At 39.7% G+C, this 21,709-nt stretch overlaps 1 protein-coding gene and 1 pseudogene across 1 annotated transcript; one reads left to right on the top strand and one right to left on the bottom strand.

Annotated features, from left to right (window-relative positions):
- Nucleotides 1-6,574: 6,574 nt before the first annotated feature.
- Nucleotides 6,575-7,513, bottom strand: LOC101590166 (olfactory receptor 10). Its single transcript, XM_004629414.1, has one exon. The coding sequence runs from the start codon at nucleotides 7,511-7,513 to the stop codon at nucleotides 6,575-6,577; it is 939 nt and encodes a 312-aa protein (XP_004629471.1).
- Nucleotides 7,514-10,631: 3,118 nt separating this feature from the next.
- On the top strand, nucleotides 10,632-11,366 carry LOC101589767 (annotated as a pseudogene).
- The last annotated feature ends 10,343 nt before the right edge of the window (nucleotides 11,367-21,709 follow it).

The raw sequence follows: 21,709 nt of genomic DNA, 5'->3' as shown, positions 1-21,709 counted from the left end.
ATATATTCTATTTTGTTATTCTTTTGATTGCTTCTTTTTGTGGAGAACATAACTTGCTATGGTATCATTTCTTTATTTTTGTACTGTTGTAATGCTTTTGCTGTCAAATCCCCCCAAAATTTGCTGAGAATAAGGTCAAAGGAGTTTTCCCCCTATGTGTCTGATTGTTTGGGGGGTTGTTTTTGAGGTAGGCTCTCACTTTTTAATTCAGGTTAGTCTTGAATTCACTATGTAGCCAAGGCTGGCTCCAAACTTGTGATGATCCTCCTGCCTTAGCCTCCTGAGTACTGGGATTACAGATATATGCAACCATGCCTGGCAGTCCTCCTATGTTTGAAGGAGTTTTATAGTTTCCAACTTTAGAGTTAAGTCTTTTAAGTTCTCTTCGAATTTATTTTATTCTTTGTCCTATCATTTCATTTCATTTATTTATTTACTATATGCAAAGACAATTCAATATAATTTTTTATGCACAGGTGTTCACTTTTCAAGCATCTTTTGTCACTTTCTGCTATAGAGACTTGGCTTTTTATTAAAAATTATTGTACTAAAAATTATTGTACTACATATGCATGGTTTTATTTCTGCATTTTCTGTTCTGTTCCACTAAAAATTATTTATGCATTTGTTTTATGCCCATACCACACTATTTGAATACTATTATCATATAGTTTGTAATCCATAAATACAATGCCTTTGGCTTTGTTATTTTTGTTCAGGTTTGCCTCTAGGGGTATTTTGTAGCTCCATAGGACATTTAGGATTGTTTTACCTATTTCTGTGAAAAATGCCACTGGAATTTTGATAGGAATGTATTATGGCTTGTATGTAGTTTACCTAAGAGAACCTAATCCAGTCACAGGTGAGGCTTCTCAGAGGTCGCTGGATATAACTGTGATGCTGGGATCAAGGATGTGAGGCTGGGACTGACCCATGATGCTGTGCTAAGAGCCTAGATGAGATAGAAGAGACAAAATGAGCACAGTTGTCTGTTGCTTGTTTCTTGTTTCTTATTGTTTGCTGCATGCTCCTGGCTGGCTGGCTGCCTGCTCTGTGATGCCCCTCTGCCTCCCCCTGCCACCTTGGAACCAGCCAGCTATGAGCAGAAACTTCTACATGCTGTGAGCTACAGTAAGCCCTTCCTGTACTCTGAGAGTCAGGTATTTGGCCTCAGCAATGAGAAAGTAGCTGAGTCAAGACTGCAATGAGTCTGTATGTCAGTCTGCACAATGTAGACATTTAGAAATACTCCTTCTTCTCCACAGATGGAACTCATAGTGATCCTCCTGTTTTCAGCCTCCCAAGTGCTTGGATTACAGGCATGTACCACTATGCCCAGTCTCAATCACTGCCTCAGCATGCCCCCAGGGTTGTGGCTGACACTGCACACCCGGGATCAAACCCGGTCCTTGTGTCTGCCTAAGCAGGCACTTTAATCTGCTGAGCTATCTGGCTGGCCCAAGTTTACTTTGAACTATTGTGTTCTTTTCAATTTTCTTGTAAATTTTATTTGGTGCTTGTTTTCTTTTTAAGATAGCTTGATGTTGATGCTTATAAATGCTACTGATTTTTGTATGTTGATTTTATGTTGTACAAACTAACTACACCCACTTACCTGTTCTGACAATTTTTGGTGGAGTCTTTACAGTTTTCTATGTATAAAGTCATGTCAGAGAGAGACAATTCCACATCCTCTTTCCTACTTGAAAGTCCCTTCCTCCCCCCTCCCCTCCTACCTCATGACTTTGGCCAGGACATCTACCATGTGTTGGGTAGGTGTAGAAAGAGTGATCACACTTATGTGCTGGAACTACAGCATCATGGCCCTGCTGAGCAAGGGCATTAGCCAGGGTCAAGTTATAGCATGGACAGGGACAGAGGTTGAGGAAATGAATTCCAAGGCTGAGTCGTGGTATAAAGCTTGGAGCCCAGCTTGTAGACCTGCACCTTAGAGCAGCTTCTGAAGGAGGCTGAACGGGTGTAGAGAGGAATCAAAAAGGGGGCACCCTTTTCGTGGACTGGGCTGTGTCTGAGTGATGACCTGCCTGGAATAACTTCCCTAGCTGACTGACTGACAACAAGTTGCATCAAGCTCTCCATCCAACAGCATATACAGCCCTGAGTGAATATGGTGGAGAAGGAGTCTCATGCTGGGAGTCTCTTCCAGTCAAGGTCTGCTCTGCAGCTGAAGATCTCCCCTCTCCTCTGTGGTTTGGAGATCATTCTTGCCTTATCCTATGGGGACCTCTGGGCAGGAAAGATATCAGAAGCATCCTCTGAGCCCATCATCTTCCATTCAGTTTCTTTTTATGGCCACTCAGAATCTAAGCAACCCACAGCTGGCATGTTCATTGGCTTTGACAGCTACTTTTCCTCTGCTAAAACCTCCATATCCTGGGACTGGAGGAACTCCTGCAGTTGAATCACCTTTTTGCTATCTGAACTATTGGAACCATTCTGAATCCAGGTCTAGAGCCTTCTCCCTAAACATCATCTAGTGAGCTGCTTTCCTTGGGGAAGTGTGTTTTGTTGTTTTGTCTTTTAGGGAAGGGTCTACAGGGTGTTCAAGGTCTTGCTACTAGATCAGACTTGTAGTGATCCACCTATTTACAGCCCCCTAAGAGCTGGGATTACAGGTGTGTGCCACTATGCCCAGTCTCAATTGCCATCTCAGTGTACCCTGGGGGCAGTGCCAGCAACCAGGCCTGGGGATTGAACCCCTGGCCCCTGTGTCTCCTTGCAAGCACTGTAATCCTCTGAGCTATTTGGCCTGCCCTGGGGAGGTGTTTTTAAACAATGTGCAGGGGTCTCAACTTCAGGGTCATCTGATCTATCCAGTCTGGCTGAGGACCTCTTGTCTCTTTACAGTCCTCCTTTGTTGGCTATTTCCAGGTCTGGTGAAGCACATGCCATCTCTCAGAGGAAAGTTGTATTGTCCTGAGGTTGTAATTTCATGGCTACTTAGGCCACACTGTGATGAACAGAGGGACCTGTATAGCCTGCTGTGTTGAGCCACACTCTTCTCCAAAGACAGAGGACTACGAGAGGTCACATGGTGTGGCAGGGTGTCCCATGAGCTTGCCACCTCCTGCTCAGGGCCTAAGAGTGTGTGAGTGCTGGTTGTGATGGTGCTTTGTGATGAGGAAGACTTGGGTCCAGGTGGAGCTGTCTTGCTAGAAGCTTCTAGTAATGAGCATTGACAACACCAAGCACATCTTGTTCTACTTGTGTTACCGGTGGCTTTGGTATGGGCTGAGAAGTCAGGGAACACTGTGGGAGAGGGATAGCTGCTGGGCCTAATCTGGATTGGTACTTTTCATAACCTAAGTTATTCCCATGATTACTCTGTCTTGTTGATGAGTTGTCAATCCTTTACAACATATAAAGTGATTACATGAGTATCGAACTCATATTTTAGTATTTCCCTCCTGATAGGAAATTCATGAATGTCACTGATGCCAAGAAATCCTTTTCCTTAATATTTTCAATGTACTTCCAGTGGTTTAAAAAAAAAAAACTGTGGGCATCTTTGTTTCATTCCTGATCTTATACTATCAATTTTACGTACAAATACTATCAATAAAACCTTTCAGAAATCTATCCTACATAATTTTTCCCTTTTCTCCTTAGCTAGGAGCCAGCCCAAAGTATTGCACTGAACATTATTTCTAGATGAAAACCCCATTTAGGGACATAGCTCAGAGGTATAAGCACTTGTCTCAGCACAAGGTCCTGTGTCAGATCCCTGGCCCCACATGCCCTCGGGGTTAGGGGGGTGGGCTTGCTGTGCCAATGCTGTGTCTGTGCCAGCGCTGTGTGGGCCTCAAAACTGGGCATGGTGGTGCATGCCTGTAATCCCAGCACTCAGGATGTTGAGACAGGAGGATGTCTGCAAGCTCAAGACCAGCCAGGGGCCTACAAAAGTGAACAAAAGGCCAATCTAAACTGCATAGCAAGACCCTGTCTCAAAAAATCCCTAAAACCCCACTTAAGTGGTTTACCAGATAAAGGATCATTTGAAAAGGTTTAAATGTCAGCCAACTGGATTCTAAGAGGCAAAGTAGATGTGTGTGAAGGTGTGAACATTTGCTTCCTGCAGGAAGACATCTCTGGAACTAACTCAGGTACTCTGGCAAGTATCTCATGGGAAAGGCATCTGCCTCACAATAAATCTTCCTTACCAAAAAACAGTGGCTATGTGGGCCACTCATACCAGTGGACTCTTCAACGGCCCAGCTATGAGTATGCTGGCAACTATATTTTCAAAATGCAAGTGAAAGAATAACATGTTGACCACAAAACAAGTTTATTAAATTATACCTAATTAGTTCCAATAATTTCCATCTATTCATTACATTAACACATATTCTGGAATTGTTTGGGTCTTGACACAGAAGAAAAAAAATTAGACTATTGGTTGGTGCCTGCACCTTCTAAATACAACATATGGACACTTAAGTACTAGCTAGGTAGGTCAGACATAGAATACAACAGGCCAGCTTCAAATCTTGACCCTTCATTTAATGTCTAGGCAACTTCAGGCTATTCACATTACCTAAATTTCAGCTACTTTATTAGTAAACCAATTGGGAGAGAAAAATAATTCTTTTATTTGTATTGTAAAAATTAAAACATTTAGTAACTTATACAGCATTATGCTTTATATGAAAGCTTCAAGAAAGAGAACTATAATTGCTGGATATTTGTGCAGAAATATATATGTGCCCTCTAACCACAATTTCTCTTACTGAGAAGAGTCCACAATTCTTTGGCTAGAATCAACTAAAGCAAAGCTGGGAAGCACATACAGCTCCTATTTGATTCTTTTTCTATTTAACTTTCTTTCCAACCTCAAACTTCTTATTAAGTTTACTCTCAGTAAAGGAGAGGAGGATTGTGTTACAGTAAGAGTTGGATTTGAGGTTACTGAAACTGGGATCTCAGCTCCACTTCATACTTAAAATAAGAACTTGCAAAGGTACTTAAACCCTGTGAACTTTAGGTTCTCCATAAGCAAGCAGGGAATGTAATCTAACTTTTATAAGGCTGGATTAAGTGATGATTTGTATAAGAATATTTTTCAATTGTTAAACATTATATTTATTGAACTCAAAGATGCTTCATGCAACATGACATTTACAGAGACCCCTCACTTTGATATGAAGCCATTGTTTAAGTTCATAGAGTGATGTGGCAGTGGTAGAATTTGAAATTATCATCATTTTCATATCTATGTCTAATATTTCTAGAACTTCATACAAGTCCCTGCCCTAAGAATCCCTTTTTTTCGGGCTGGTGAGATGGCTCAGTGGTGTAAAGCACCTACTTAGAACAAGCTTAGCAAAGCACAGGTACTGCGGTTCCATCCCCCAGCACCACATGCCAGCCAGCCCCGCCCCCTGGTGGGCTGAGCTGGGGACACACACACACACACACACACACACAGAAAGAAAGAAAGAATCCCTTTTTTCATTTGTGTTTTCCATTTTATTATTTCTTCTCTCCTATATTACTTCTTCATGGCTTATTAATGGTGCTCATGTCTTTGGCATCTTCTTGATGATGTTGAGCAGTGTGACTGACGCTTTTATCACAACTGATGCCATGTTGATGCTGCTTTTACTCAGTGCACTCTAGTACAGTGGAGCTTCAATTCACAGATTAATCCTTTCCGTGATTCTGCTTGCAAACCAAATTGGATGAGAGCTGAATCAGATTTCTCCATAGGGTCAACATTGAACCAACCATTGAATTTGATTTTCTTCTCATCCAAATCAGTTTGGGAACAGAATCACAAAATAATTAAATTCATGAACCAAGGCACCACTGTAATTCTGCCATGTTTTAGCATAGAAAGACATATTAGAAACTCTTGGTGCTGCATTAAGACATTTGTTTATGAGCTTGTTTTCTTTCAATATCATGGAAAGGTAATCGCTGTACAAAAATGGAGCAAAGGGCATGAGATATAAGAAGTGGGACTGGTGAGATGGCTCAGTGGTCTAAAGCACCTACTTAGAACAAGCTTAGCAAAGCACAAGGGACCGCGGTTCAATCCCCCATCATCGCATGCCAGCCAGCCCGCCCCCTGGTGGGCTGAGCTGGCCACACACATAAATAAATAAAATAAAATAAAATAAAATAAAAAAAAAAGTGGCCAGCGTCATAACTAATGCAAGAAGCAGAGTGACCTTTTCCTTTGTCTTTGAGCACAGTGAAATGGCACCACATTAGGAATCACTGACTTTGAAAACATTGTGATTTCAAATTAAGTCTTTGCTCTCTCTGACTTGCTGGGAACTTAAGCCCTATCCCTATGTATTGTCACAATATGACCATTGCTTTAAAAAAAAGTTGTGATAAAAGTCAGTACTTATTCTTGGAAGAAAAATGGTCATAAGAAATGAACTAGAAAGAATTTCAAAGTGTCCTACTGGAAATTTCCAAGCTAGGAAGGCATCAAAGCCCTGAGGACTATAGAGGGCTGTTTCCTACTGACCAACAGACTTCCAAGGAGCAGGAAAAAAATTCATGATCTGAGAGTCATTACCTAAATTGTACTGACTTTTTTTCCTTAGGGGCCCAAGTCTCTGGCTCTTCTTACTACCTTCCACAGAGCACCCTTCACATCCTTATTTCTTAGGGTGTAGATCAGAGGATTGAGAATGGGAGCTACTATTGTATAAAAAAGAGCAACAAATTTCCCCTTCTTCTCAGAGTAACTGTTGATAGGCTGCAGGTATGTGTAAATGATTGAACCATAGAATAGAACGACCACCATGAGGTGGGACCCACACGTTCCAAAAGCCTTTCTGCGCCCAGACATTGACTTGACCTTCAGCACAGCCTGAACAATGTGTGCATAGGAGGCAAGAATTAGTACTGCAGGAAGAGCAACCACAATGACTCGCACCACAAACATCTTGGCCTCAGTTCCTCCTGTTTCCTCACAAGCCAACTTGAGGAATACAGGCATCTCACAGAAGAAGTGGTTCAGGTGATGGCCACACAAAGGCATGGCCATCATGAGACATGTTTGGATCAGCGAATTCATGAAGCCTCCCACCCAGGAGGAGATAGCTAGAGCATGGCAAAGCTGAGAGTGCATGATGGTTGTGTAGTGGAGTGGACGACACACAGCAGCATAGCGATCAAAGGCCATCACCACTAGGAGTACACACTGGGTGGAGCCCAGCGCAAGGTAGATGTAAAGCTGGGCCAAGCAGCCCCAGTAGGTGATGGTGCGGTCCTTTCCCTGAAGATTGATCAGAAGCTGGGGCACAGTGGTGGTGGTAAAACAGAGGTCTAGGAAGTAGAGGTGTGAGAGGAAGAAGTACATTGGCGTGTGTAGTCGAGGGTCCAGTCGGCAGAGAGCGATGATGGAGGTGTTGCCCAAGAGAGTCAGGGAGTAGAAAATTGAAATAGAAACAAATAAAAAGAGTTCCATTTGAGGCCAGTCTGAGAAGCCCAGCAAAATGAAGCCATCTTTGAAAGTGGTGTTGAAACTTCTCATAGCCTTTCACCTGCACAAACCACAATGGACAAATAATGGCTCCCATGTAGAATATGTATTAAATACTATTTCACAGCATTCCCCAAATAGTTCAGAATCACACATTTTTATACTTTGCTCTTGCATTATATCTTTTTAGTTTGTCTCTTCTGTTTATTAAGATAGGAAATTACTGAAGTAGGAATGATATAACCTTTTTTTGCACCCTAGTTTTCTATCTGTTGTGTTTTGTTTTTATTTTAACTAAGTCATTCAATCTTTCGGAACTGATTTTACTTGTATAAAAGTAGAGATGCTCTGTTGCCTGCCTGACAGCATTGGATTGTGAAAACTTCTTTTAAAAAAGTACAGTGTACTGCATACCCATATATGTTGCAGGTCAATTCACAATTGCTAGGCTCTAGAAATAACCTAAGTGTCTATAATAACTGAATGGATTAACAATATTCCTTCACTTATGCCATATTCCTAGTTTGACTTTAAGTTTGGATTTTTTTCTATTCTTCTCTACACATACTAGAATTTATATTGAACAGAACTGTGTCTATTTTATTCACAGGTTTAGTTCCTAGTACATAGCTTCCACAGAAGAAGCTAAATAATAATTGTGTCTGATGTCTGTAGCATTGACCTACAGTAACTTTTTTTAATAGTAACTTTTGACAGGCCCTTAGGAAGGGCTGAAGGCTTACACGAACCCAATGTTAGGCTCTTACGTTTTTCACTTATTCTTAGTTTTAAGTCTCATAAACCATGTACAGTCTGGCCTTTGTCCCATGGCTCAGGGATTGGACTGCTGTGGGAATTTATGTGGAGAGTTCCAGAGCATGTAAGTGAAAGAGGGGCAAGACTTCACTTGGGTGCACACAGAATATGTACAAGCCTCTCTCTAAATAGCAGTCCTTCAAGTATGGAGTGAAAATACCAGGATATTGAACTCTGTTGGATTCCCTATTCCAAAAGTGGTAGTGACAGTTAGAAATGATTACTTTTTTCCTATTTCTTAACATTGGTATATCACAAACTATGATATTAAACTCATATCACTGGGCTCTAGTCACTCATGCTTCATCCCAGCAATCTCCTGGACAATTATCCTTCTACTCATTGAAAGGCTAGTGTGACAGTCTGCAGTGGCTGGGTAGAATTTGAAGTAATCTTTAAATTTTGGCCATAGACTTGGATTAAAAGCTTGACAAAACACATAGAAGAAAAGACTACTGTCTTTTAAACATAAACCCTCTGAAAAATTATATGAGAAATCGATGTTTTAAATTAAATTTTTAGATGATAAAAGAAAATACTTAAAGATAAGATTGATAGCTTGTGTTCATGTGGGGGATGAGGTGGAAGAGAAAGTCTCAGTCATTGATAAAATAGCTTCATGCATAAATGTAACTTTTTACATTCAATTCAAGGTCCCAGCACAATAGAATCCAATGCCAATTGCCTAATGGAATATTCCCTGTTGAACGGATTTTATATGGGAAGGCAGAATAACCTACCCAGAAAATACTCACCCAGAACTCCAGGAAAAGAAGTTACTTCTTTCAGTAATGAAGCAGATGAGAGATTTGCCTGAGGCTGGTGGCATCTAGCAATGTCTGAGAAAGACACCACTTTGGTGCTGAATTCATCTGTGCAATGGAAGTCTTGGGTCACAGCTGTGGTACAGGAGAGGCTGTAGAAGCATGTAGTCCTTTCTTTCAGCTGAAGAGATTGCTGAGATCCATAAAGATCCAGGAAGAGCAAGTATCCCCCAGCTCCATCTCCTATTGCCCAGCCTACCCAACTCACCCTGAGAAAGAGCTGGTATGTCATCAGACTATCTCCTGATGTCAAACTGTTTGTGAACAAAGTTTGCCCTTGGGACATTGTCAAGCCTCTTTAATAGTGGAGAGAGATTTAAAAATTATCAGGAGAGAGCCTAGAGGCTCCATGGGCTTCAATTTGAAAGTTATAATCAACTGACTCTTTATACTCTGTCCTGAAGTCCTCAGTCCTCTTTATTTTTTTAATTTCTAATAATTTTATTCCCCTTGTAACTTAGTAAATCATATTACATTTTGTCCTTGTCACAGTCTGTGAAATTTGTAGGGCAGTTCCTGGGATCTTATTCTTTTTTAATTTGTTATTAATTTTAATGAGAAAGAACTAGAAATGAGGTAGTTTCAAAATGGGTAGTAGGACAGTTACAATAGTTAATACATTGCATATTGTTGTTTTCATAGTACTCAGAGTACAAGAGGCAGACATGTTATCTTGTCTAAACACTATTAGTACAAATCTTCCTTCCCTTTGAACTAAGAGAAAGTAGTCATTTATCTGTCCTATTTTGTATATACATATATGTCTTTCACTACAAAATGGTCCTTCATTTATATCCCTCTTTTTCTTTATCAGAGGTGGGTGTTCTATTGCTGTTAGAGTATTACCCACACTGAACCAAAGAAACTCATCTTCTCAAAACAGCCTGTCACTTTCCCATGAATCCTATAACTCATACCTTCCCTACCCCAACTGCAACCTTCCATACCTTCAACATTCATGCCATTTTCCTGCCACTTCAAGTGCAACCCTTGAAATTCCTTGGGGGAGAATGGTGGAGGATGAAGAAACAAAGACCAGAATCAGAATTCAGAAAGCTGAGGTCAGGCCCTCTCACTGATGGGAGAAAAAGGGCCACCCAACTACTTCAGCATTTATTCATACACTCAGTAGGGTAGTGTCAGGTGAACAACCTCTGCTTAGCAACTTGTTTGCCTGGCTCTCCTTGGGCATCCCATGTTCTCGGGGCTGGGGAAAAGTATTCACTTAGTTTGCCTTGGATATGCAGTATTCTTGGGGCTGGCCTTGCTCTAGCCCTTCATGTGTGATTGATCTCCAGTTTAGCTGTTCCCCACAAATTTCATATCTTACTTGAAGCATATATATCCTGCTCACCACAATCTAAATGGCTTCCTTCTCTGAATGCCTCATGGAACATTTATATATTCTCCTTTATATGGATTATTAATATAAGTAAACACTGATTTCTTTAATGGAAATATTGAATATTTGAGAGACCGCTGCAACCTTCCATCCACTACCACCCACCCGGGACACAGAACGTCCAGGCATGGATAAAAATGAGCTGGTGTAGAAGGCCAAACTGACAGAGCAGGCTGAGCGATATGATGACATGGCAGCCTGCACGAAGTCTCTAACTGAGCAAGGTGCTGAATTGTCTAATGAGGAGAGGAACCTTCTCTTTGTTGCTTATAAAAATGTTGTAGGAGCCCATAGGTTGTCTTGGAGGGTTGTCTTAAGAATCAAGAAAAAGACGGAAGGTGCTGAGTAAGAGCAGCAGACTGCTCCAGAATACAGGGAGAAAATTGAGACTGAGCTCAGGGATATCTGCAACAATGTTCTGTCTCTTCTGGAAAAGTTCTTGATCCCCAGCACTGCACAAGCAGAGAGCTAAGTCTTTTATTGGAAAATGAAGGGAGACTACTACTGTTACTTGGCCGAGGTTGCTGCTGGTGATGATAAGAAAGGGATTGTGGATCAGTCACAACAAGTGTACCAAGAAGCTTTTGCAGTCAGCAAAAAGGAAATGCAACCAACGCACCCTATCAGATTGGGTCTGGCCCTTAACTTCTCTGTGTTCTATTATGAGATCCTGAACTCTCCAGTGAAAGCCTGTTCTATGGCAAAGACAACTCTTGATGAAGCCATTGCTGAACTTGATACACTAAGTGAAGAGTCATACATGGACAGCACGCTGATGATGCAATTACTGAGAGACAACTTGACATGGTGGACATTGAAAGCCCAAGGAGATGAAGCTGGAGCAGAAGGAGGAGAATATTAACTGGGCTTCCAACTTTTGTCTGCTTCATTCTAAAATCTACACAGTAGACCATTTGTCATTCATGCTGTCCCACAAACAGTTTTTTGTTTATGGTTTATGACAGGTTTATGTTAGTTCTATTTGAACTTCTATATTTCCCATGTGGTTTTATGTTTAATATTAGGGGAGTAGAGCCAGTTAATATTTAGGGAGTTACCTGTTTTCATCTTGAGATGGCCAATATGGGGAAGTGGAATTTTTATACAAGTTACCATTTTTCTGCATAGTACTTCTGGTACATTGTGGCTTCATAAGGGCCAGTGTTAAAACTGCATCCATGGGCCGGGGAGATGGCTCAGTGGAATAAGTGCTTCCCTGGCAAGCGCAAGGGCCTGAGTTCAATCCCCAGTTCTGAAAAAAAAAAAAAAAAAAAAAAAACAACAACAACAACAACAAAAACTGCATCCATGTCTAAACAAAGACAACTGCCTATGTATGCCTATGTATTGGTTTGTCCTGGCAGGGGAATAAAAGGGATCAGCGGTTCCAGACACAGGTGTACTTACTGTGGGTACTTTAAGGATTGAAGCATCTCTGAGGCTGAGGTAAAGACAGACACCCCACGGGTCCTCCAGGTGTGGAGCCCATGTGCAGGGAGTGAGCAGTCTCAGCATGCACATCTGTGCCTGCAGCTGCAGGGATGTCCTTCAGACGAAGTTGTCACCCAATTACTCTGGATAAGGGCAGAAACAATTCACATTCCATTATTTGTAAAGTTACCTGCTGTTTGAAAATTATTTTTGCTGCATATTTTATTTGTATTTTAATGTTTTAGGCAACCTAAGAACAAATGTAAAAGTAAAGATGCAGTAAAAATGACTTGCTTGGTATTCATTATTCATGTATATGAAGCATAGCAGTAAACAAACAAAAACCCATGTATCTAACTTTGTTAGGGTTTTTTTTTATTTCATGATTTCTGTTTTTGATACTTGCTTAACATGCATGTGCTATAAAAATAGTTCATAGGGAAATAACTTGAGATGATGGCTAGCTTTGTTTAATGTCTTAAGAAATTTTCATGAATAATCTAAGCATAGTTGTTACAAACATATGTATTTAGTTCATGCAAGTGGAATAAAAGTTTTATGAATGGACTTTTCAACTACTTTCTCTACAGCTTTTCATGTGAATTAGCCTTTTGATGTCAAAACTTTTCTGAAGGAAATTGTATTTCTTAGAAATTTCTTATTCCCTCTTGGCAGCTAATGGGCTTTTTCCAAGTTTAAAGACAAAGTTTATCATAACAAAGATACTAGTAATATGACTACCATTATCAACCATGTCCCATATCTCCCTACTTCCCCCCCCCAAATAATTGATATGAAAAAATATTTTATGATGGAGAGGGAGATTGGAAAAAATTAATGTGTTCCATTTAAAATTTTGATATAGGGCATTTTCTAACTTAGTAAGCCACAATGTTCTTGGCCCACCATGACATTGGGTAACATTAACTGTAAGTTTTGTGCTTCCATATTACCTTTGGTTTTTAAGAATTTTTTGATGTTCTTTATAGCTTGCCTTCAATTTTGATCCTTTATTCTTTGTCGGGTGCACAGGATGACTTTTTTAGCTTTCTGTCTTGTCACCAGCCAGTCCCATTTAGTGGCCACGTGCTTGGGAAAATGCCGCATGATCCTTCTGGCTCCACTCGATGTCTAAGATGCCTGCTTCCTCTGCTTGCATCCCTTGAGCTGCTTCTTCCGTCCTCTTCGCTGCGGCACGTCTCTCCTTAGCTGATGAGCGCCTGTTTATCTCTCTGTACCCCGTCCTGTCCTGAACAGTCTGTTGTTGTCTGCTTTTAAAATCATTTTCTCTTTCTGTTTTCTCTAAATAATGATGGGGCTAAGTAATACTCAAAGCTCACCCTGCATAATACTTCCTCAGTACTTTACAGACAACACCAAACAAAATTGCCATTTTAAAAGAGGTGTATTTTTTTCCTTTTAGAATGTAAGCTCCTCAAGAGCAGGGACAGTGTTTTCTGTATGTTCTATTGTGCCTTTTACACTGTAAATGCTCAATAAATATTGATGATGGGAGGCAGTGAGTCTTCATGACAAGGGTGAGAAACTGAAATCCCCCCAATTTGTTTGAATATTTTACCATTTTTCTCACATGTTATAATAAATGTATTTTATTGCTTATTTCTTAATAGCTGTTTTTATTCCCAATAAAAATTAAAAGTGCACATACTTCAAAATTATTTATGTAGCGTCATGGGAAATAAAAAGTGAACGATGAAAAAATTTTTTAAACTATTTTTATTTTTTATTTTTTTGGCAGAATCAGAGATTGAACTCAGGCCCTTGTGCTTGCCAGGGAAGTGCTTATTCCGCTGAGCCATCTCCCTGGCCCCCCACGATGAAAATTTTATGTATCTACTTGAGTGATCATAATGTGCTGTACAGGAGACAGTTCTGCCACTCATAGCACTGTGATCTCCAGAAGCACTCTTGACACAGTTGAGCTTCAGCTTTCCCGACAGTAAGGTGGTATAAATATAACCTGCCCTTTACCATTGTTGTGAACTGGCTGCTGTGTGGTAAACATTCCTTCAATGGAATTAGTGGGATTTCAATAAAAGCATTTATGCAGTGACTTCTTTCTGCATGAAGCAGTTGCAAAAGTAAGATTTCTAAACTATGAGTCCAATGCTGAAAACTAAAACTTGACCCAGGTCTATCACCATGCACTAAGCTAAAGTCAAAATGGATTAAAGATCTAAACATTAAAGCAGAGACACTAAATCTCCTGGAAGGGAAAGTAGAAGGAAATCTTGAAGACATAGGGATAGGGAAACAGCTCGTGAACAAAAATCATACTGCAGGGGAAATACTTGAAGGAATTAACAACTGGGACCTCCCCTTATTGAGAAGTTTTTTCATGTCAAAAGAAATTACCAACAGAGTAAAAGACAATCCATAAATTTGGAAAAAGTCCTAACTAATAAGTACTCAGACAAAGGTCTTCTCTCTAGAATTTATAAAGAACTAAAACACATTAGGGCCCCAAAATTTAAAGATCCAATCCAGAAATGGGCATCTTAGATGAACACACACTTCTCGAGGAAGAAATACTAGAAGCTAATAAATATATGAAAAAATGCTGCACATCGCTAGCCATTCATGAAATGCAAATTAAAACAACACTGAGCTACAATCTCACCCCAGAAAGAATGGCTATCATAAAGAAATCACCCAACAACAAATGTTGGAGAGGCTGTGTGGAAAACCGTTTTCCACTGCTGGTGGGAAAGTAGACTGGTGCAACCACTATGGAAATCAGTGTGGAGACTTCTTAAAAAAAAAAAACTAGGACTGGAAATCCCGTTCAATCCAGCTATCCCCCTTCTGGGAATTTTTTCAAAAGAATTAAAAACATCATATCTTATTGATATATGTGCACCTATGTTTATAGCAGCACAATTTGTGATAGCCAAATCTTGGAAACAACCAAAATGCCCATCACCTGAGGAATAGATGAAAAAATGTTTTATACAATGGAGCTATAAAGAAAAATAAAGCCTTCATATGTAAGTAGGTGTAACCTGAAGATATACTCATAAGTGAAATAAACTGGACCCACATGTGTAAATATCACATAGCCTCCCTAGTGTAAGAACTCAAAAGAAGAAATAAAAATTGAAAGGTATAACACAGTTAAATGGAAAGCTAGAAATTAAAGATTGAACAATGAAGAGAGAGCAAGGAGAAAAGTTAGGAAATATGGTAGGGGCAAAACCACACCTTTATATACACAAGATGGTTAAGGCAATGGTCCTAAGAATCTCCATCAGGTTTTTGAAACTAGCAGTTAATTGGTAGAATCCTCACCCTGACTAACTCTATATGCTGATATCTGTGAACTAAGCAACTACACTGAGGATAGCAATGTGTAATACTAAAACCATGCTTGGAATATCTATCATTCTGGTCTTCTAAATGTGTACTGCTTCTAATGTCAAATCAATTATTGCTATACTTTCTCTCAAGTAAATGTTTGTTTTTAAAAAAAGGTAATAAAAGAAAAAAAAAAAAAAAAAAAAAAAAAAAGCCATAGAATTGTCCCACTACAATGGTGAATATCGTTAGATTTCTAATTTTCTGTGTAAAAATGTGTAATTATTTTTTCACATTGTATAGGGATTTAAAGTTTAGAATACTAATGAGTGTTGGAAAAATACCTGTTCCATATTATGTCTAAGGTGCTTGATATTCAGAGAGACAGTGATGTTAAGCTCAACTGCCTCTGTTATAGGGTAATAATGTCACTAAGCTTCTCTTCTGAATGTTAACAGCTTAAATTTGCAGACCAAAAAGTTGAGAAAAAGAAGGGCTACAAGGATAAGAAATATTTTGGCACTAGCCCTGCAAGGTCAGTGAGGACTCAGGACATAAGAGAACCTGTAACATCCTGTAACTCAGTGGTGTCCCAAATTTTCTGTTCAAGGAGACTATGGGGCTACAGAAGAAAGTGATCAACAATGTGCCTAAGGAGAGTCACCTAGAGAGAAAACATTCTTTCAGCCTTTTACAGAGAGCAAAATGGTCAAGAAATGGCAGTGATTCATCCAGATGGCTGACACTGACAAAAGACCTACAGACTATTGAACATGGTTTCAAGGTAAATCCTAAGGAGATTTGTCTGACCTTGTCAGATACAAAAGTTACATTCTTAGTTATGTGAGTCTTGCTTTAAGTTGGTCTTAACCATTCAGCAGAAAAGTATAACTACAAGGTATAAAAAGTAAAACCATATTAATATGCTGAGCTGTAAAAGGCTAAAGTCAACAACTCTGACATTTCCAGTTTCTGCTGATAACCCACTATTATTATGGACTATTGAACTATATTGGGTTATTTTGCTGAATTCAAGCACCTACAATATTTGAATGGCAATGGAACTTCCATCTCTGACAAAACAAAAAAAAAAATGGGGATATAAATGAAGGACCATTTTGTATTGAATATATCTATCTATCTATAGATATAGATATAGATATAGATATAGATATAGATATAGATATAGATATAGATATATCTGTATATACAAAATAGTTAGGATAGATGCACAGCTACTTTCTCTTAGTTCAATGAGAAGAAAGATCTGTACTAATAGTGTTTAGACAAGAATATGTGTGCATCTTGTACTCTGGATAACTAGTACAAAGACAACAATATGCAATGTATTAATTATTGTAACTGTCCTCCTAACCTGTTTTTGAAACTGTCTCATTTTATCTCTTCCTTATTAAAGTTAATAAAAAATAAAATAAAATATGAGTCCAAAGAAATCCACGTCAAAAGAAGATATAGAAATAACTTAAAAGAAAGGGTCAGCCAAATAGCTCAGTGGATTAAAGTGCCTGCAAACAGGTGCAGGGGCCATGGGTTTGATCCCTGGACCTGCCATGCTGGCCCCGCCTCTGGACACGCTGAGAGGCAATTGAGACTGGGCGTGGTGGTGCACGCTTGTAATCCCAGCTCTTGGGAGGCTGTAAACAGGCAGATCACTATGAGTCTGATTTAGTAGAAAAAAAAAGAAAGAAGAATTTCTAGCAGATTTCCTGGAGTGCTTTAGCTAAGCAGGTTGTGATTAAATTCCAACTAGCCCCACTGTTCATTCTGTTCTTCAATTTTATGGCTTGTTTTCTCTCTGTTTGTTTGTTTATTTGTTTGTGTTTTGTCTTTTTGAGACAGGGTCTCGCTGTGCAGTTCATGCTTGAGTTCACTTTGTAGCCCAGGCTGGTTTCACACTCACAACAATCCTCCTACTTCAGCCTCCCAAGTGCTGGGATTACAGTCATTTACCACCACACCTGGCTAGTCTCTGTGGCTATTATGGCTAACTAAATGAACGAGGGTGAGGAGTCGTTTAAGTGACTTTCAAAATGGAGCTCAAAAATGTAGTAATACTGCAAAAATGTCAGTTTCCTACTTCTAATTTGTTGTCATAGGGACAGTTTGAAGCCATTTATAAGATTTATACTATTTTTGCAGCATTTGCCTGACTCTAAAATTATCTCAGGGGCCAGGGAGATGGCTCAGTGGAATAAGCGATTGCCTGGCAAGCACAGGGGCCTGAGTTCAATCCCTGGTTCCACCCAAATAAATAAATTAATTAATTAAAAAATAAATAAAATTATCTCAAATGAAAAGTTTACGATAAAACTAATATGTAAAATGATTTGTGTAAGCAGCATAGTTAGATGTTGGAACTGTTTTTTATCCTTTGTGATAATCTCTGCCTTTTCATTGCTTACTAACAAGATTTCAATGTGCTTATTGATTTAAAGTTTGTGGTGGTCAGATTCTTGCAGAGGTAACCCTAAGAAGTGACACCTGTGAGGAAAAGGTCCCCATGTTATTATGATTCCCCCTAGCCTCACATTCCACTTCTGCCTCCATGATTTTCTCTAAAACTTTCTTCCTGAATGTCTATACCTAAGTACGTTATTGCATTATTCTTCCTAAGATTATTTCTGTCTTATATGTTCTGTGTTCATGAACTGCTATCTAATTATCAATTAAACATCAACCAAGTCTTCTACTGAGGTGAAGGACAGAATCACACTAAAGGTATCACATTTACCTAAGATACAGTGAAGAGGATAACTGTCTCTAGGCCTCAGTCTTGGAGAAATCTTGTCACCTACAGATGGTGTGACTCCATTCAGAGGGAAGGAAGTGTGTGTATTGGCAAGTATCTATTCTGTTGATCTTGTGGAGAAACATGGAGAAGCCGCTTCCTCCCTGTCTTCATCATGGATTCTTCTTGGACCTTTTTCCTCCTCACAGCCACATTGATATTTGTTGTATTCTCATTCTATCAGGATACTATGTCATTAGATTGTGGTTTGTAATGATCATGAAGGGTGTGCTTGAGAACTTGCTGTAGACATCATAGAAATTATTATTTTATTTGTCTTGAGACAGGCTCTCACTATGTAGCGCAGGCTGACATTAAACTTGCTTATGTAGCTCAGGCTGGCCTTGAACTGGTGATCCTCCTGTCTCAGCCTCCTGAATGCTGGGATTATAGGTGTGCTACACGTGTCCAGTTTGGAAGTTAAAATTGATAAAACTTTAATTAAGAAGGAAGAAAAATGGGGGAGGGACTTCATCTTGAGAGCGAGAGAGGAAGAGCTGAAGGGGCATAGTGCTGGCAGAGAAAATCATACTGGCTGCTTAATAAAAGAATAGGGCTAGCTTTTAAAGATGTCATTGGGATGTGCTAGAGTCTAGTAATTTTCCATGGGGTCATGAATATGATGTCTTAAGGATATTTTTCTTTGGTTTTATGTAATTTCCTCCTAGTACATTATAGGACACATTATTCCCCACACACCTGGAGACCCAGGAATAGCTCATTTCAACACACTATGAGTGAAGTGTTGTGGTTGGTGTCTAGGTGTCCCCCCAAGCCTCATGTAGTCATGGGGTGGCTTCTGCAGTTTGTGATTGATTATTGTGGGTGTGGATGCTGCACTTACCTCTGGGCAGGTAATTTGCATTTCAATATAAGGAGGAAAGAGAAGTTAGCTGCTTGAGCTGCTGCTACTCTCCTCCCTTGTTCTTGCTCTTTGCCACCTCCATGAAAAGTTGCTTTCTGCTATGTGCTGCTCTGCCTAGGACCCAGCTGAAGATGGACTGAAACCTCCGGTAACTGCAAGCTAAATAAACCATTTCCTTCCTTCAGTTTGGGTGTCGAGTATTTGTCCCAGTAACTGAGACAGGAGGATGGGGAAAAAAAACCCCAAAAAACATGTCTTCTCTTACAATGAGTAAAAGAAAATAGGTTAAGGCCTAAGAATTCCTCCTCTCTTTTTTTATAAAGGTCCTATGCTATTTCAGTGTTTCCTCTTAATCTACATCACAAAGGAAAACCATATTCCAGATTAGTAATAGCAATATCCTTGACGGGTAGCTTAATTCATGATGCCCTATTCAAACTGTGTAAAAGAAGATGGAACTCTTAGAGATTCCCACTTTAGTTTATTTCTTTGTATGGTGGACAAAATACCTAAAACTTTATACTAATTTCTACTTTGCAGTCTTTACATAGTAAACTTATTCTGTACTCACAGTGACCCACTTTTTTATAAGTAAAATGTTCAGGAAGACACATACATATCAGTGATTCTCACGCATGTACGTCCAAGTCACCAGGAGGCCTTGTTAAAGCACAGGTTTCCACTCCTCACTCCACCCTCTCTGGTGAATAGGTTTCATTTGGGGCTCAAGAATTTTCTCTTATCAGGTTCTCAGGAGATGCTGGTACTGCTGGGTGGGGACTCCTGAGACTCTGTTCTTTCTGGGGACACTCCAAGAATCACTGCCTCAGCTTTGAGTTTTCTATAGTGCTCATTAAAATTTCCATGATGGAGTAGACCCTCAAGGAGCACTAAAGTGTTTCCTTAGTGAAATACTTAATTGGAAGATTATTAAAGAATTATGATAATGATTTTACAGTGTTAAATAGAAAGCCATGAAGACCTGCAGATAATAAGTGTTATCCTTTCAGGTGCCTCTTCCTTCATCTCACAGTGTAAGCTGGCAGCAGTCTGAATGAGCGGAAACATCCAGATACTTACAGGCAAGAGCATTTTGTACAGATGCTCAACTTCATGTACATGCATAATGTATATTCCTGCACACACTTGCATAGGACACACACAAAGAGCATGGGGACATGGTTATCACTGTTGGCTAGAGAAAAATCAGATGGAATTAAGTATAGTTTAATAGGTTAACTTTTTTTTTTTTTTTTTTTTTTGTGGCACTGGGAATTGAACTCAGGCCCTTGAGCTTGCCAGGGAAGCGCTTATTCCACTGAGCCATCTCCCTGGCCCCTATATTAATGTATAAAGCTTTTTAATCATTAACTATTTTCCCAATGTTTAGAGATATTTCTAATAAAAGAAAAAGAAATAATGAAACGCCATTTTAGGCCAATAATGTTTATAATTTAAAAATAATACTACTGAAATTTGTTTCTGGCCTGAAGAGAAGTTTCACTTTTGGCTTACAATCTCACATTAGTAAGCAGAAATTCAGAAGTGCTTAAAGCTTAAAACTTAAATGGCATTTGGGTACAAGAAACTCATGAACCCCAAAGATGGCTCCAACTTCTGGTGATCCTCCTGACTCATCCTCGAAATGTTGTGATTACAAGCACGTGTCAACAAACATTTCTAGTGGCTACATTTATTGTAATTGGATTTGGACCCAGGACATTGCATTAGATATTTTTCAGTATATTTTATTTATTTATCTTTGTGAGTCAGGGCTTCACTGTGCACTCCAGAAGTTGGAGCCATCTTTGAGGTTCATGAGTTCAAGGCCTGCCTAACTCCTAGTTGGCTCCATTTAAAAGAAGAAACCAAAACCGTAAACTAGAAAAAGATTAAGTTAAATTAGCTGCTGATAGTAAGGTTGATGGAGGATGCTCATAATCACAGAGCTTGAAAGCCTGAGGAGACATCGTTCTGAGTTTGAGATCTTCTGGTCAACATTGAATTATAAGCCAACCTAAAGCATGTATTGAGATCTTCTCTTCAACACTGTAAAAGTAAATAATATGTAAATTTTACTACAGAAATCAAACTATCTTACAAGACTGAAATTCTGAATTTTAAGGCATAATTGAATCTTCTCGTCTACTCATTTGCATCTACATGGAAAGCAATGTGGATGGCATCATGGGATGCAGGTCACTGGGGAGCCTGGCTGAGGGCAGTTGGGGCATCTGGCTTGGGCACATGGAGACACACCAGGGTTGGAGTGGTGGGCTGGGGCCTCATCTCCCAGGCATCCAGGCAGTGACGCTGTCTCTAGGACCCTGGATGGCTCCTCCAAGCCTTTTATTGTCTCCTGATCCTGTCTCTTCTTCAGATAGTGCTTTCCAGTCAGTGCTAATTTTGAGCCTCCACCCAGGTAATCCTGACTGCTTCTCAGATTACTCTGTCTTAACAGAGAAATAGGACGAGAAGTCCCTTTTGAAAGTTAGGCTGTAAGAAGGGATTGGAAATGCTGCACTCATTTGCTGATGGACTGCACACAACTGTAGAGATTCCCTCACATGTGACCATAACAGATCTGTGTGTGAGATGGGGCATGGTGTTATCCACTCCTGACCCTGGCAGAAAAATAACAATTCTTGGAGGATGATAGGGATTAGGGGGTCTTTGGTCACATAAACATCTTCTAAATTTTCCAGACTAACAACTGTGTGAACTCAGCTATATCATCCACAGGGAAGCACAGCAGTGATCTCCACATATGGTGATACCTGAGGTG

Source organism: Octodon degus, unplaced genomic scaffold (assembly GCF_000260255.1).
Source record: "Octodon degus isolate 3935 unplaced genomic scaffold, OctDeg1.0 scaffold00029, whole genome shotgun sequence".
Classification (NCBI taxonomy): domain Eukaryota; kingdom Metazoa; phylum Chordata; class Mammalia; order Rodentia; family Octodontidae; genus Octodon; species Octodon degus.
The sequence above is the reverse complement of the archived record's forward strand: the minus strand, read 5'-3'. Positions and strand labels throughout refer to the sequence as shown.